Genomic DNA, 16,589 nt, shown 5'->3' with positions numbered 1-16,589 from the left:
AATTTCTACAAAAGATACAAGTAGTGTTTAAGAAATGAGGTAGTATAGGGAGCCAATGGAATATCAGTACAATGTGTATAATGAGAGTATATGAATGTTCGATTCAGTAGTAGGATATCAGATGTTTATTACCCTGGTACCCGGATGGTTATTCTGGATAGTATGGGTGTATTGTGTTTGCGAAATTAGTAGTATTTTATTCTCATATTCATTTTTTAACTCATATTGGGACAAATAAATAGCCTATTGTACATATTGTACAAATACTCCATTGGCTCCCTAGCGGGATTTGAAAGAAATAGTAGTCCACGTCTATGTATTGGTTCCTCTCTTATACAACGTTTTGTACACTGAATTATGAAGGAAAAATACATTGTCCATCATAACAAATGACGTATAGAAATACTTATAAGAAAAAAAACCAACAAACTGTATTCGTAAGTGTCTCATGTCCTTTTTGGTAAGGAAGTACTGTGTTTATACCTTCAATTCCAGTTTGTTCCTTAAATCTTAAGTCATTATTACTTGAACTTAGCACGTGTCCAAATTTCTGTGTCAGACACCAAAATTTTTCCCACTAAGTACTGTGTTGTTTTTTTAGCTGGAGATAGACAAATATAAACCTGATTGTTACTCGAATTTTATGGGATATGGAGTAATCAAGTTAACTTAATTAATAAGGTTCTTTTTTTTCTTTTTCCCTTTGATGGAAACTTATTTGTTAGTATGTTAATATGTCATTCCAATTCCTTATATATAGTATATAGCATGGAGATATATTAAGCCATGCTATTTTAACTTTTAAGTCATGCATGTGACAAATCAATGAAGAAGTTCGTGGAATTTTGTTTATAATGATAGGCAAGGGAAGCATTTTCAACAAGTTCCAAGAACACTGAGTCTTTGTATGGAGTTGGCGTTGCAAATAGATGTTGTTGACCAAACAAATTATAATTGCAAGAGCAAATAAAGGGTGGTGGTTCATGAAGCGTTCACTTTAATAATGTTCTGGTTATGATAATATTACATTATATCATATATAAAAAGAGAGTTCAATTCATTAACCCTGCACAATTATTCTACCATCTACCAAGTGAAGTTGTCCATCAATAATGGGTTGGGGTTTGAAGACATTTAAATGCTCATTTCTTATTTGGAGCCTTTTCTTTATTAGTTTATCTTATTCTGAAAATTTTGATTTTGAAAAAGGTAAACATTACTTTTTATCATTATTATTAGATCTAATCATATGTAAGTGTCACTTAATTTTCTTTGATCTGTTCCATTTATGCAGCTCCAAAGTTCAAGTTTGTGAAAGAAGCAACTTTGGCACCACCAATCTTATATTATGATTATATAATAATTGGTGGAGGAACATGTGGTTGTCCACTAGCAGCAACACTTTCACAAGGTGCAAGAGTTTTAGTCCTTGAAAGGGGTGGTTCACCATACACAAACCCAGAGAAGATCAACATATACAACTTTGTCAGTGCACTATCTGACATAAGCCCTTCAGCATTTGCACAGCAATTCATATCAAGGGATGGTGTCCTAAATGCAAGGGCACGTGTCCTTGGTGGTGGTTCTGTCCTAAATGCAGGATTCTACTCAAGAGCTAGTTTAAGGTACATAATGGAATCCGGGTGGAATGAAACTCTGGCAAAGATTGCATATAAATGGGTTGAGAAGAAGGTGGCTTTTAAGCCTACACTGCTGCAGTGGCAAGCAGCAGTGAAGGATGCATTACTTGAAGTTGGGGTGCTACCTTACAATGGCTTCACTCTTGATCACCTTTATGGGACTAAGATTGGAGGCACCATCTTTGACAAGGATGGTAATAGGCACACTGCTGCTGACTTGTTAGAGTATGCTGATCCAAGGAGGATTTCTGTTTATGTCCATGCCACAGTCCACAAGATACTCTTTAGATACAATATAGGTAATATTGGAATTTCTTTTTACTTTTCTTGCTAAAATTCGATTACCCTTTATAAGAATAAATACAAATACTTCTGTTAATGACTGAATGATTTATAAGTTCTTTCTGATTTAAATTTTAGATCTTATTTAATAGTAGATAAAATCATATTGACATGATACTCCACAAATATAATGTGCAGAAAGAAGGAGGCCTCAAGCTTATGGAGTGATTTTCAAAGATGCATTAGGAAAAATGCACAAAGCATACTTAGGAAAGAGGTCAAAAAATGAGATAATTGTATCAGCTGGGGCCCTTGGAAGCCCACAGATACTGATGCTGAGTGGAATTGGGCCTGCAAGCCATCTGAAGGCCCATGGAATCAAGGTGGTTTTGGACCAGCCTCTGGTTGGCAAAGGTATGGCAGATAATCCAATGAATGTGTTGGTGGTTCCTTCTCCTTTACCTGTTGAAGTGTCTCTGATCCAAACAGTTGGAGTCACCAAGTTCGGTAGCTTCATTGAAACAGCCAGTGGATTGAGCATAGGTCATTCTTGGGCTGAAAGGCTTCAAGGGATCTTTGAATTTGTGTCCAACCAGGTTGGTATTGGTGCTAAAGTGCTAATGCTATATATTCATCACATTATTCAATTAGTTAATACTAATTAAGCATGAAATTTGTTTTTGGTTTGAACTTTTCAGAGTGGGAAACCATCATCAGTGATGTATCCACCAGAAACAAAGGAGGAGAGTGTTGGAGACACCATAAGATCACTATCCAATCCAATTCTGAAAGGAGGAGTCATCCTTGAAAAGATCATAGGACCAAGATCAACAGGGCATCTAGAACTCGTTACCACTAATCCCAATGACAACCCTTCAGTTACCTTCAACTATTTCAAGGATCCAGAAGACCTAAAGAAGTGTGTTCTTGGCATGAAAACAATCATAGATGTCATCAACTCCAAATCATTCTCAAAGTTCAGGTTCAAGAACATGCCTGTGGAAGCTCTCATTGACTTGATGTATCACATACCAATGAACTTGAGACCAAAGCATGCCTCTCCTACCCTTTCTTTAGAACAGTATTGCATAGACACTGTCTTAACTATCTGGCATTACCATGGAGGATGCCAAGTTGGAAAAGTTGTTGATCTTAATTACAGGGTTCTTGGTGTTGATGCTTTGAGAGTTATTGATGGATCCACCTTTTATCGCTCTCCAGGGACTAATCCTCAAGCTACTGTTATGATGCTTGGAAGGTACATGCTTATTAATTAATTAATTATTAATTAACCATTGTGCTTCATTATTATATATTAACAATCAGTATATATACATTTGTACAGATACATGGGAGAGAAGATTTTAAGGAAAAGATACTTCCCTGCAAAGAAGTGAAGGGATAATTCACTGGGTGCTAAATTTTTTAGATCCATAGTTTATTGTCTTGTATGACAATCATTTTTCCAAAATATTATTACTACCCGAGATTTCAGATAATAAATATTTTTAGGAGAATGTATACTTCTTTCTTAATCTATTATTTACGTTGTTCAGAAAAAACGTTGTTTTTCTATACTTTCTCATAAAAACAATAGAAAGATTGAAGTAGAAAGATTCATGATAATTGTTACTATTATATAACTAAAGAAGCAGTGTTTAAATTTAAGAAATAAGAATATGACATAATAAGCATTAGCATATGCTGATGGGGTACCCAATCAAACCCCCTAACACCTTCGTAAAGTGGAAGAAGCATCTAACTTTAATTCCATATCTTTTTTTTTTTCTCTCCAAACCACTGATGGAGACTAAGAAAGATAAAGAATCTACTACTCAGAAGGAGCATTTTCAGGGGAAAAAAAGAAGATTTACGTGAAGAATATTCACAGAGCATAAGGCTCCTCAATGTAAGCATATGCTTTTTGGTAATTGGTTTATTCCATCCTCTTTAATTGAAGTAGTGAACGGTTGCTTATAAATTAGAATGGTGATGGAAAGGTTTACGTGCAAATTAAATTGTATAAGCAAAGGAGCTATAGGGCTTCTCTTTCTTGGCAGGAAATGAAGATATATACATATACATATACATATACATATGTATGTATATGTTCTCGCCAAAGGAGAGTTGCCCTGTTGCTGCTTTAGCTTAATTTTCCAGTTTTCCATTCTGTTTTCTATATCTATATATATATATAGCTCCACAGAACATCCAAAAGGTAATAAATTAAAGCCTATGGCCTTCAACTTATTGAAATTTAATGTTGTGTATGTTTCATGGCTCATGCATTAAAGTTTTTTGTTATTATTATGAGCACTACTGAGACTCAAATAAAGTATTGATTTACACGATGAATCATCAATGATATCATTCCATATCATTAAGCAGACAGCAGGCATTTTAATTTACTATATTGAAAGCAGAAGCCATTGTTGGAGTCCTGATCTCTCTTATGCATTCAGATATGGATGGCAAGCTAATTAAGGGAGTTACCTTCAATTCCTCAATAATCAAGATTAAAACTGATAGCAGCAACTGCTTCTTGCATGCATGTAAATAACAACGCAAACAATCCACCGCCCAAAGAGCATTGAAAATTAAGATTAAGGGACAACAGTCTACAGATCATTAATTACTTTTGCATATTAATTTTCTGAGCATTGTATATACACAAAAATCAATTATAAAAATCAGCTACTAGAATAAAATATATATTAAAATACAAATTACATATTAAAAAAGAGGTAAAGTATATATATATTTGTATACAAATATACAAAAATTAAATTTTAGTAATTAATTTTAATATATAATTTTTTTTTTTTTTTTTGTATAACAATGGTAGCTTACTTTATGTAGTTGTTTGGTTATCATTAGACGCTATAGACGACTTTCTGATTATAGGTCAACTTGTAATTACCTCGTTTGCTTCTAGATTCTCGATAATTAAAAGTCAAATGTCACAAAAAGTCTCTACAAGTTTTGGCAACAATATAATAGTCAACTAGTTGTATTCGTCGTGAAAGAGATTTTGAGTTCTAACAGACATATATGTATGAGTACTTCATATATAGGATGCAAAAAAAAATGTTATTTACAGAAAAAAATAATTACTAAATTAATTATGATGTATTTGTAGATAAATATATTTTATTTAATATAATTTTAGTGTATATTTTATATTTTAATATATATTTCATATCAATAACTAATTTTAATATATTATGAAGTAAGGAAAGTTTCATTCATTTGATTCAAGTTGAAGATATTGCTTTTAATATATAACAATATTCCTTTCAATCCTTTTTATAAAAAGCAATAAAAGAATTTTTTTACTGAAATTAAATAGTAAAAAAAGAAAAAATATATATATACTTTATAACATAGGCCTTATTCACACAAATAACGAAAAACATACAATAAATATATATATATATATATGATTTGTTATTCAAAATTTGACCCACCATAACGATCTTGGAATCGGCTTTCACTAAAAGGGGATAAACTCTCCGAAAATCTCTCCAATTTAACCACCACAACTCCAACAATCGGAATAATAGCACCTAGACTTCGTCAAACCAAAGGAAAAGATACGAGTAACCGCTTAAAGGTAACTCTATATATACAAGTGACTCATTCAGTCACAAGTACGTAATTCACTCTATCTTAATTTTGAATATTCTTATACTCTCACTGACTTGAGCGTTGGAGTCCCTTTGCAGGTGCCCAATGTTGCCGTCCTAAGAAGGAGACGACGTTCCTCTCTCCCGCTCCAAGAAAAAACAAATTCAAGCGTCAGCAGAACGAGCTATACCTCGTCGGGATCTTTCACACAGGAACATTTGGCGCCCACCGTGGGGCCCGAAATTTTCTAACCCCACAATTCTTTACCCTCTGTACCCTTTAATCTTTTTTGCAGATCACGACGCATAGCAGACGAACACAGCCACGCTTCCTCAAACCCTACCCCCGCCGAGCTGCTAGCCATCAATGAGACCCTCCGGGCCAAAAATCAGAGGATGGCCGAACTCTTACGCCAGAGGCAGCACAGTCACAGCAAAGGAGGGGAGCACAAGAACGCTAAAGACAAAGATAACAATGATGAACACACATCGGAGGCAAAACACACTATACCTAATTCCCCGAAAACAACCACCAAAAGAACCAACCCCTTCACAAAAGAAGTCATGAGCTTCGAGATGCCCAAAAACTTCACCCTACCAACAGCTCTAAAGCCCTACCTAGGAATTGGCGACCCAAATATCCATGTCACAAAATTCTATACAATGATGTTTATGAACAAAGAACACGACCCAATCCTATGCCGAACTTTCCCCACCTTCCTAGATGGAGCCACTTTGATTTGGTTCTCCAATCTCCCAGAAGGCTCCATCTCCAACTTCGATGAATTGGCCGACTAGTTTGTCAACCACTTCGCCGCATCTAAGATATACGTGCACAATTCCGATTACCTGAGTACTATTAAGCAAGGGCCATATGAAAGCCTGAAAGACTACATGACCAGGTTCGCTGAAGCAACTAATGAAATACCCAACCTAAATCCAGAAGTCCACCTCCACGCTCTGAAAAGCGGCCTTCACCTAGGGAAATTTCAGGAGACCATAGTCATAGCAAAGCCGAAAAGTCTAGCTGAATTTCGAGAAAAGGCAACAACTCAAATCGAGATCGAGGAGCTCTAAGCACTCCAAAAGGCAGAAAAGCCCGTCCCAAACAGGGAAGATGAAAAGCGGAACAAACACCCGAGCAATAGAACAGACCAAAGGTCATTTAAGCTCACACCTAAGTTCGACAACTACGCTCCCCCTAAATGCCAAAAGAGAGGACATCATCAGAGATATCCTACACTAGAAACTCATCAAGCCTCCAAACAAAGCAGGCACATACTAGGATCAGCGATACATGGACAAGTCTAAATACTGCATCTTCCATAAAAAATATGGATATTCAATGGACGATTGTGTTATAGCAAAATACCTCCTCGAAAAACTGGCCCAACAAGGCCTGTTAGACAAATACATTGACACCCGAGGAAGGAAACGAAATGCAGAAGACCTCGGCTAGTATTCTAGAACAACTGACAATTCCCGAGACAAGGGAAAAAAGGTAGATGAAGATACTAATACACCTTGCCGAATAATAAACTGCATTTCTGGCGGTTTTCAGGAGGCGGATGCACAAACTCGGCCAGAAAAAGATCCTACCGAGATATGATGACCGTGACAGGGTCAACCTCGTCTCAACCTGTCAACCAAGACAAACCAGAAATCTCATTCCTCCCTAAGGACTATAAAGCAACCGATCGCAACCTTGACGACCCCGTAGTCATCACTACACAGGTGGGAGAGCCATTAGTCAAGAAGATACTGATGGATTCGGGGAGTAATGCAGACGTGCTATTCTACTCAACATTTCAAAAAGATGAAGTTAAGTGACAAAGCCCTCCAACCATCATCCGGGAAACTGGTAGGTTTCTCAGGTGAGCGAGTTTCTATCCAAGGTTACATCTGGTTACAAACCACATTTGGAAATTATCCTGATTGTAAAACCATAGACATACAATATCTTGTTGTTGATTGCAAAAGTCCTTACAATATAATCCTAGGCAGACCCTCCTTAAATGCATTCAATGCTATTGTTTCTACTGTGCATTTGTGTGTTAAGTTTTTTCGTAGGATAACAAAGTCGTAACGATCCACGGAGACCAGAGGAAAGCTAGGCAGTACTATAACGCTAGCCTGAAGAACGAATACCCAAGACAGCCTGAACAGCAATATGTTCAGGCAGTATACAATTTGGAACAATTACCTCCCCTGGCCGACTTGGACTCTTGGACCAACTACCAAGAATTACCGATGCCAATAGACGACCTCACGAAGGTTCAACTAACATCCGAGGAAGAAAAGTATACATACCTTGGCAACGCACTGAAAAATGAAGAACGTGAACAACTGGCCGAGCTATTAAGGCAAAATGTCGATCTATTCGCGTGGACTCCGGCAGATATGCTAGGGATAGACCCCAACGTCATCTGTCACAAGTTAGCAATCAACCCATCAACGGTAAGTGGAGGATGTGTGTGGACTATATAGACCTTAACAAGGCCTGTCCAAAGGACGCATACCCCCTCCCATGCATTGATAAACTAGTTGACAGTTCTTCCAGTTTCCAATGTTTAAGTTTTATGAATGCCTATTCTGGTTATAACTAAATACAAATGTATTCGGCCGACCTGGATAAAACTGCTTTTATTACTAACAATGGAAATTTCTATTATAAGGTTATGCCATTCGGGCTCAAAAATGCAGGTGCCACATACCAAAGGCTCATGGACAAGGTCTTTTCAAACCAAATTGGCCGAAACATAGAAGTCTATGTCGATGACATGGTGGCAAAGACACTACATTGCAACAAACCACATTAAGGACTTAAAAGAAATATTCCAACAACTTCAAATGTACAACATGAACCCCAATCCCAAGAAATGCGCCTTTGGAGTGCAAGGTGGGAAATTTCTCGACTTTATGCTCACCTGGCGAGGTATTGAAGCTACTCCCGAAAAATGCCAAGCGATTCTAAACATGAGATGCCCAAAGACAGTCAAAGAGGTTCAACAACTAACTGGTCGGCTAGTAACGCTAGCCAGATTTTTACCCTGCATAGCTCACCGATCACATCACTTCTTCAAAACTCTAAGAAAACAAGAAAAATTCGAATAGACCGAGAAATGTGAAGCAGCCTTCACTGAGCTTAAGACTATACTCTCAGAACCGCCAATACTCCAAACACCAGAAGTAGGTAAACCACTATACCTCTATTTATCTGTTACTAATCACGCTATTAGCTCTGTCTTGGTAACAGAGACAGGAAAACAACAACACCGAGTATACTTCGTCAGTAAGTCCCTCAAGAATGCCGAAGTCAGATATCTGAAGCTGGAAAACTCGCTTTGGCCCTCATAACAACGGCAAGACGATTGTGGCATTACTTCCAAAGCCATACCATCAAAGTCAGAACTGAACAATCCCTCTAACAAATTCTGACGAAACCTGAATTGGCGGGGAGGTTAATTAAATGGTCGATCGAGCTATCTGAATATGACATCCAATATCAATCCCGAGGAGCCATCAAGTTTCAGGTGTTGGCCGATTTCGTAGTAGAGCTCACCATAGAAGAGCCTGATTCCACGAAGAATAAATGGACACTATACATCGATGGAGCTTCAAACAATAAAGGCTCAGGAGCAGGAATACTACCCAAGGATGAACATGGGACAGCTTTAGAACAATCCATACAATTTACCTTCCATGCGAGCAATAACCAAGCATAATATGAAACACTCATAGCAGGGTTACGACTGGCCCAAATGGTGGGCGTAACGCAGCTAAGTGTCAAATGTGATTCTTTGCTCGTGGTACAACAGGTAACAGGTAACTTTCAGGTTAGAAATTCACTATTAGAGAAAAACAATACCATCACTAATAACCTTATTAACAGTTTTCAGACATTCGATATTTCCCATATACCTCGAGAACAGAATGATAGAGCAGATATCCTCTCAAAATTAGCAACAACGAGAAACCAAACTAAAACACCTATATTATCTCAACTAGCACTCGATGAGCCTAGTGTTATGCTAACGACAATTTTGAGTATTTTACAGGAAGAGGACTGGCGAACACCGTTTATATGTTATATACAAACAGGTGATATACCTAGTAGTATTCAAAATAAAAGGAAATTCAAAAGAAGAGCAGGTTTCTATACATTGCTCGGATCCGTGCTATACAAGCGGGGATTCACAAGGCCTCTCCTCAAATGCCTAAACACGGCAGATGCTAAGTTAGCAATGAACGAAGTACTCGAAGGTGTCTGTGGAACCCACATAGGAGGATGAAATTTAGCTTCCAAGATCCTCCGAGCCGGTTACTACTAGCCAACGTTACAACAAGACTGCATGCGTAAGGTTCAACACTGTGACCATTGCCAACATCATGCACCAATTATTCACAATCCAGCTAAGCAGTTGCACTCATCCAAGGTAAGCTGGCCCTTCAACAAATGGGGGTTGGACATCCTCAGACCCTTTCCACCAGCACCAGGGCATGTTAAATTTCTAATTGTTGCTATTGATTACTTTACAAAATGGATAGAGGCAATACCATTAGCAAAAATAACTTCCGAAAAAATGATATCCTTTGTATGGAAAAACATAATTTGCAGATTTGGTATTCCTCATTCCATTATAACTGATAATGGTAGACAATTCATAGATCAGAAGTTTACAACTTTCTTACAAAATTTCAAAATAGTTCAACAATTCTCCTCCGTAGAACACTCACAAACTAATGGTTTAGCTGAGACTGCCAATAAAATTATCCTGCAGGGACTCAGGAAAAAACTCGAGGACTCCAAGGGAGAATGGGCCGAACTCATCCCAGAAATCCTATGGAGCTATAACACAACAGAGCAATCATCAACAAAAGAAACTCCTTTCAGGCTGGTATACAGATGTAATGCCATGTTACTTGTTGAAATTTCACTGCAATCCCCTAGGACCGAGAACATCAATGAAGACGACAACATTCACAACAGACGAATTGAGCTTAACCTCGTCGAGGAAAACCGAAACAAATCAGCATTGCAACAACTCGCCACAAAGCAAGCTATAGCTGGAAAATACAACAGAAAACTCAAATCGAGGACATTTTCAGAAAGAGACCTCATCCTCAGGAAAATAGAGGACGTGCGACGGCCACCAGGACACGGCAAGCTCAGTGCCAACTGGGAAGGGCCATTCCGGATATATAAAGTCATCGGCAAAGGAGCATACAAAATTCAAACTCTCGATGGAGTTATACTACCAAACAATTGGAACATTTCTTCTTTAAGAATGTACTATAGTTAGTCTATAAGTCGGGTACGGTGATGTACTCTTTTTCCTACTACTAGATTTTATCCCTAAGGAGGGTTTTGCTGGAGAGGTTTTAATGAGGCACACCACCCCGCAACCTCGCAATTATCATTCTACCACATAACAAACACAATTCACTTCACATAATCCATTCTCCTACTCCCTCGGCCGAGAACTATCCAACTCATACAATGAGTATCTCAAAAAGATTTTCGCATAAGGAAAATCACACAAACCTATCGAATATGTGTTATAAACACAAAATCAAATTTCAACATTCACAAACATGTTCAACTAAAAGTTACCAGTTTCAAAATATACAAAAGGAACTAGTACTTGGCCAAAAGCCAAAAGTTTTTAAATCAACAAAACTAAAAACAATGTAATCTACTACAAAAAGATCAAATTAGACATCTGGGTTCTCACCCTCCCCTTCAATACTATCTTCATTATCCTCAATCAACTCCCCGCCAACAACAACCTTACACGGATCCATGGCGGACAAATCAGCTGCAAGCGCCAGAAGTTTAATTTGCTCAACAGCTCTCTCAAACCCCGCGGCGAACATCTCGAGACCATAGTCTTCCTTGTCAGTCTCGAACTTTTTCTTTTCAGTAACAAATACAGCCAACCTGGCCTCCAAAGTGGTTTTCTCCTCATCAAACTTCTTCCCAACATTCTCGGCAGCAGTTAGTCTCTCTTGTAAAGAGTCCACCATTTCTAAAGCAGTGCGAAGTTTGTTCCCTTTATCCAAATTATCTTGCATCAGCTGATCTACAGCGGCCTTGTCAAACGAGTCCCTAGCATGCTTTAACTCCTGAGTGCGGCCGATAGACATCAGCCGAGCTCTCATCATCTGAAATAACAAACAAATCAAATCAAACACACACAAACCAATATTAAACACAAAGAACAAAGAAAAAGGCACCACACCTGAAGATATTGACAAACGCCAATATCACCAACTTCCTGAGCCAATTTAATGTCGGCAGGACTCTGACAATACTCATCGGCAACCATCGACAGAGGGAAGTGCTTGCTCCACAATGAGGTGAGGTCCTCATCTCCCACCAACCTTGTCATTAGCCAAATTCACCACCTTTTCCTTTTTTGCATCCCCCCTCTTTCGCTTATAGCTTACCTTCTTAGTAGGAGAAGGTTGATTAACCTTGGCTTCTTTTTCAGCCTTCACATGACTACTAGACCCTCCCTTATCCACATTCTTCGTACAGAAGAATGCCCTCAAACTACTAAAGGTTACCTTAGGAGCTTTTTCAACTGAAAATACACAGAGATAATGACAAAGTCAAAATCTATAAATCAAAGCAAACCAAATACAATTAAATATTTATCTATAATCTCTGACACAGCATCCTTGTCAGAATCCCACTTAAGAAGTTCCACAATAGACAACAGGGCAGAAAAAGAAATATTATTAACAAAAAATTCCACCACCATTTCATTTCGATACTCCATCTCCTCCATCCCCAATACTTGCCTAGGCCTCGGACACCAAAACAAAGGGAACTTTTCCAGTAAGCATTCATCAACATACCACAAAAATTCATCCTCACTAACACTAACCCTTAGAAACATCGATTTAAAACCTTTATAAGATGACTTATACAAACTAAAGATAGCCCGACCCAGAGTGCTTGCTAAGTTTAACCATCCACCTCTCTTTACACCTTTACACTGGAATAAGGCAAAGAAAACCTCCAGCGACGGCTCAGTTTCAAGATGTTCCATTAGCACCTCAAACGCCCTAACAAAAGCCCGTGAATTGGGATGCAATTGAGAGGGTGCATATTTAAGCTGCATCAACACCCCCCGCTCAAACTTGAAAAAGAGAAACCTAACACCCAAATCAACAAAAATACAGCTATACATAAAAAAAATATTCAAAACCATCACCACGATAATACACACGATCAATAGCACTACATGGCAAAAACCTAAGATTAACACCACTACCCTCCCTAACCTACGAAGATGGTAAGCCTAACTGAGATACACTCTGTTCATCATCAAACACGGATGAATACTCTCTAACTGATTCTGCCACCCATGCAAAGGGATTATTAGGATCCTAAACCCACACTTAATCAACAATCTTATCCTTCCCGTCAGTAGTTTCCTTCTTACCCTACTCCTGACAGCCCTCCCTACCGCAACCTTTTTCCCTTTCTCCATCTCGAAAACGCAAGTAAAAACAATATGGAAAACAAATCGAGCGAGAGAAACTAGCCTTTCTTGCTCATCTTCAGCAAACGCACGAAAAATGTAAAGACACAAATGGAATAATCAAGAGCCTAGCAGAAACCACCCACTAGCCCACTACCCACATCTTTAGCAAATTAAAAAACCATAACAAACCCTATCCGTAGATGAAAAGAGATACACTGCAAATCAAATGGTCAATATTCATCATCGTTCACATACCCAATGAGCATTAAATACAACTATCTTTTCCAACATCTTCTCTCTCTTCAAAATTTCGCAATAAACAAGTCGACCTTGGGACTTCTACAATACCCGATTCCGAGCTATACAAAAGCTTGACCTGTTATAGCTCGATTTTGCAAAACAGGTCAAGCTTGGAGGCTATGATCCATTACTCAAAACCTGGCTCACTACAACGATCTCGGAATCGGCTTTCACTAAAAGGGGATAAGCTCCCCGAAAATCTCTCCAACCTAACCACCACAACTCCAACAATCGGAATAATAGCACCTAGACTTCGTCAAACCAAAGGAAAAGATACGAGTAACCGCCTAAAGGTAACTCTATATATACAAGTGACTCATTCAGTCACAGGTAGGAAATTCACTCTATCTTAATTTTAAATACTTTTATACTCTCACTTACTTGAGCGTTTGGAATCCCTTTGCAGGTGCTCAACACCGCCGTCCTAAGAAGGAGACGACGTTGTTCCTCTCTCCCGCTCCAAGGAAAAGCAAGTTCAAGCGTCAGCAGAACGAGCTATACCTCGGCGGGATCTTTCACATAGGAACAATATATATAGTGTCCATCAATATATTTTACACTTAATTAAATTTCATTCATGAATGGAACAAAATAAATTTTTTCTTACTGTAATATGTAGCTCAGAGTTTCTCAAGTAACAAGTAGTTTACACGATTGAATCCACAATTTAATATTTTTAATTGTTGTTTTATGTATATTTTTTGTACTTTTGTTTAAGTTTGAAGTTTTGTATTTGACTCATATCTCTATTTCTTAAATCCTTTTTAGGAATAATTCTTTGCTTTACAATCTTTTCAATATGTAATAAAAAAGCTTAAAAGGAATATATATAATATATGTACTAAACCATAATTTACTATATTTGAGTCCATAATTAGCCATTATTTTTTGCGTATCTCATTTGAACTTTTTTTTTTTTACCAAAAATAGGAGACTCGAACTTGCGATCTATTAATTGAATATGGAAAGACTATACTATTTGAGTTATAACTCATTGGCTATGTCATTTGAACTTGAAATTCTGTATTAGATCCCTCGTATCCATTTTTTCCCAAGTATTTTTGGTATAATTTTAATAACTTTGACACACACAAAAAAGCTTAATAAAAGAATAACTAAGTAATCTTTTAATAAGGGTTAGTTAACAATCTTTGCAAAATATATTGCAAATCTAGTAAATAACTCCGAAAAGAAAAAGAAAATCTCGTAACGAATAACAACTTGAGTGTTTTCTGTCCCGTTGATGAATATATAGTTGATATAGGATGTGCTTGTTAAAATTTATATATTTTTTAAAATTAATTTATTGAAGGTAATATTTTAATTTAAAAATGACTTATTAAAAGTTCTAATAGTTATATTTAGTAAATAAAAAAAAATAACATTCTGCAGTGTCTTTTTTGTCATGAAAATATTGAAAAGGTGTATGTTTGAATATATGATTTTGCTAAAAAAATCTTAGAATATTTCTTAAAAATATAAAAATAGAAGAATTTTATAAAAAAGATTCTTTAAAATTTTTAATATATAAAGTAATTTCTACCCAACCCTCTCATAAATAGCAAGTTAGTTAAACCATGAAAAAATGTAATTTATAAATTACAATGGTTTTTTAAAATGTCTCATTTTACAATTTTTTAAATTTCTCAATCCATCCAATTTTCTTAATATGCTCCATATTTTCAACCACACAAAATTTAAAAGAAAAATAATAAAAAATTGAAAATAAAAGTTAAAAAAACAAAACAAAAACAAATTAAAAGTTGAGAACAGCTAATAGTTTCAATTTTCAAACGTAACATGGATCTTTATTTTTCTTATATCTAACACCTCTATATATTACATACACACAAGACACAAGTGTATAAATATATTAGAATTTTTTATTCTTTGGTTGTTTATAAGATTTTAATTTAACTTGTTATTAGAAAAGTATAAGCATTATACATATAAACGATATCTCTGATAAGATGTCCATCCCTAATCTCCTTAATTACTCTTGTTCTTCGAGTTTTTAATTTCTGTTTTGTTTTTATTTTGAATTTTTTTAAACTTGATTTTTATTTTTTGATTTTCTTTTTTAAATTTTTTTGCTGGAACACATTAAAAAAATTGGATACATTAAAATTGAAATTATTGCGATTTACAAAATGGGTTTTACCATAGTTTATTTACAATTTGATTTAATTAATAACTAAAATTAGAAAAACAACTAATCTTAATTACAAGTCAACTCTTCCAATAACAATTACAAGTCTTATAGAAGGTAACTAACTTTCTATTTATGAGAAAATTGTCTATAAAATCATTCTCTTTTTATATTTTCAAGAAGTGTTCTAAATCCTATGATCGATCATGACATATATCGCTACTCTAGGTTTGAGAATATATAGTTGAATAATCGCAAATATCAATGGTTAAAAAAAAAGGAAAATAACTTTGCAAATTGAAATTTTAAAAAATAGATTGTTCTTAACAACATTTGTTAATAATGATATAAAGGTAGTATTTAAAAAAAAATTAATACATTTATATTATACAAAAATTCAAAATTCATTTAATAAGCTTATTATTTTAAGTGAATAATCCTTTTATATTGATTGACCTTACACTGTATATAACGGCTAATGTTAGGTAGAAAAAAAAAGCCAAAACTTACCTTATTTAACATTCTATTAATTGTTGCGATAATTAATTAATGTTAAATAAGACAAATTATGACTGTTTTTGACTGATTTTCTTTAGTTACAAAATATTTCCGATAACTATATATGTTGGTAGTGGTCACATAAAGAGCATCCAACGATTCCTGTGTTTCAATTTCGTCCTTCTTCAATTCCAAGCTTCGTCTAAAAGTAGGTGAAAAAATCTTTCAAGAGATAGTGATACCATGAGGACCTCTAAGAATCAAAACCTAGTGATGAGAACAATTATCAACCCAACTTTTTCTTATTTTTATTTCCATATATAAAAGAAAAGGAATTGCTTTAGATGAGTATATCCAAGGCATAATCCAAGATGCCGTTTTCTTTTGTGGTTAGCCCTAAGGTTGCATTGGTGCCTATAAAACTTTGGAGGTGTGTGTATATATAACTGACTAACCAAGAGCGAGCATGCATGGCATGTTTGAAGAAGTGCCATTAATTATTATAATAAGCAATTCACTCGTAGGGCAAATCTCTATTGGCAGGTTATATATTATATATTGCTGTTGATAATTAATTTTATTATCTCAGTAATTAATT

The 16,589-nt window shown here is 36.0% G+C and overlaps 2 protein-coding genes across 2 annotated transcripts; one reads left to right on the top strand and one right to left on the bottom strand.

Annotated features, from left to right (window-relative positions):
• The first annotated feature begins 768 nt into the window (after positions 1–768).
• Positions 769–3,558, top strand: LOC107616101 (Glucose-methanol-choline (GMC) oxidoreductase family protein). The gene is made up of 5 exons (XM_021111262.2): positions 769–1,209; positions 1,295–1,939; positions 2,121–2,518; positions 2,621–3,180; positions 3,268–3,558. Exons 1-5 carry the CDS (start codon positions 1,113–1,115, stop codon positions 3,317–3,319), a joined length of 1,752 nt encoding a protein of 583 aa, XP_020966921.1. The 5' UTR covers positions 769–1,112; the 3' UTR covers positions 3,320–3,558.
• A 7,705-nt stretch (positions 3,559–11,263) lies between these two features.
• LOC148546940 (uncharacterized) lies at positions 11,264–11,710 on the bottom strand. Its single transcript, XM_088498124.1, has one exon. The coding sequence runs from the start codon at positions 11,708–11,710 to the stop codon at positions 11,264–11,266; it is 447 nt and encodes a 148-aa protein (XP_088354250.1).
• Between the last annotated feature and the right edge of the window lie 4,879 nt (positions 11,711–16,589).

The sequence above is a fragment of the Arachis ipaensis genome, chromosome B9, assembly GCF_059453495.1.
Source record: "Arachis ipaensis isolate K30076 ecotype BB chromosome B9, ASM5945349v1, whole genome shotgun sequence".
Classification (NCBI taxonomy): domain Eukaryota; kingdom Viridiplantae; phylum Streptophyta; class Magnoliopsida; order Fabales; family Fabaceae; genus Arachis; species Arachis ipaensis.
Note: the sequence above shows the minus strand (reverse complement) of the source record. Positions and strands in the feature narration are given on the sequence as shown.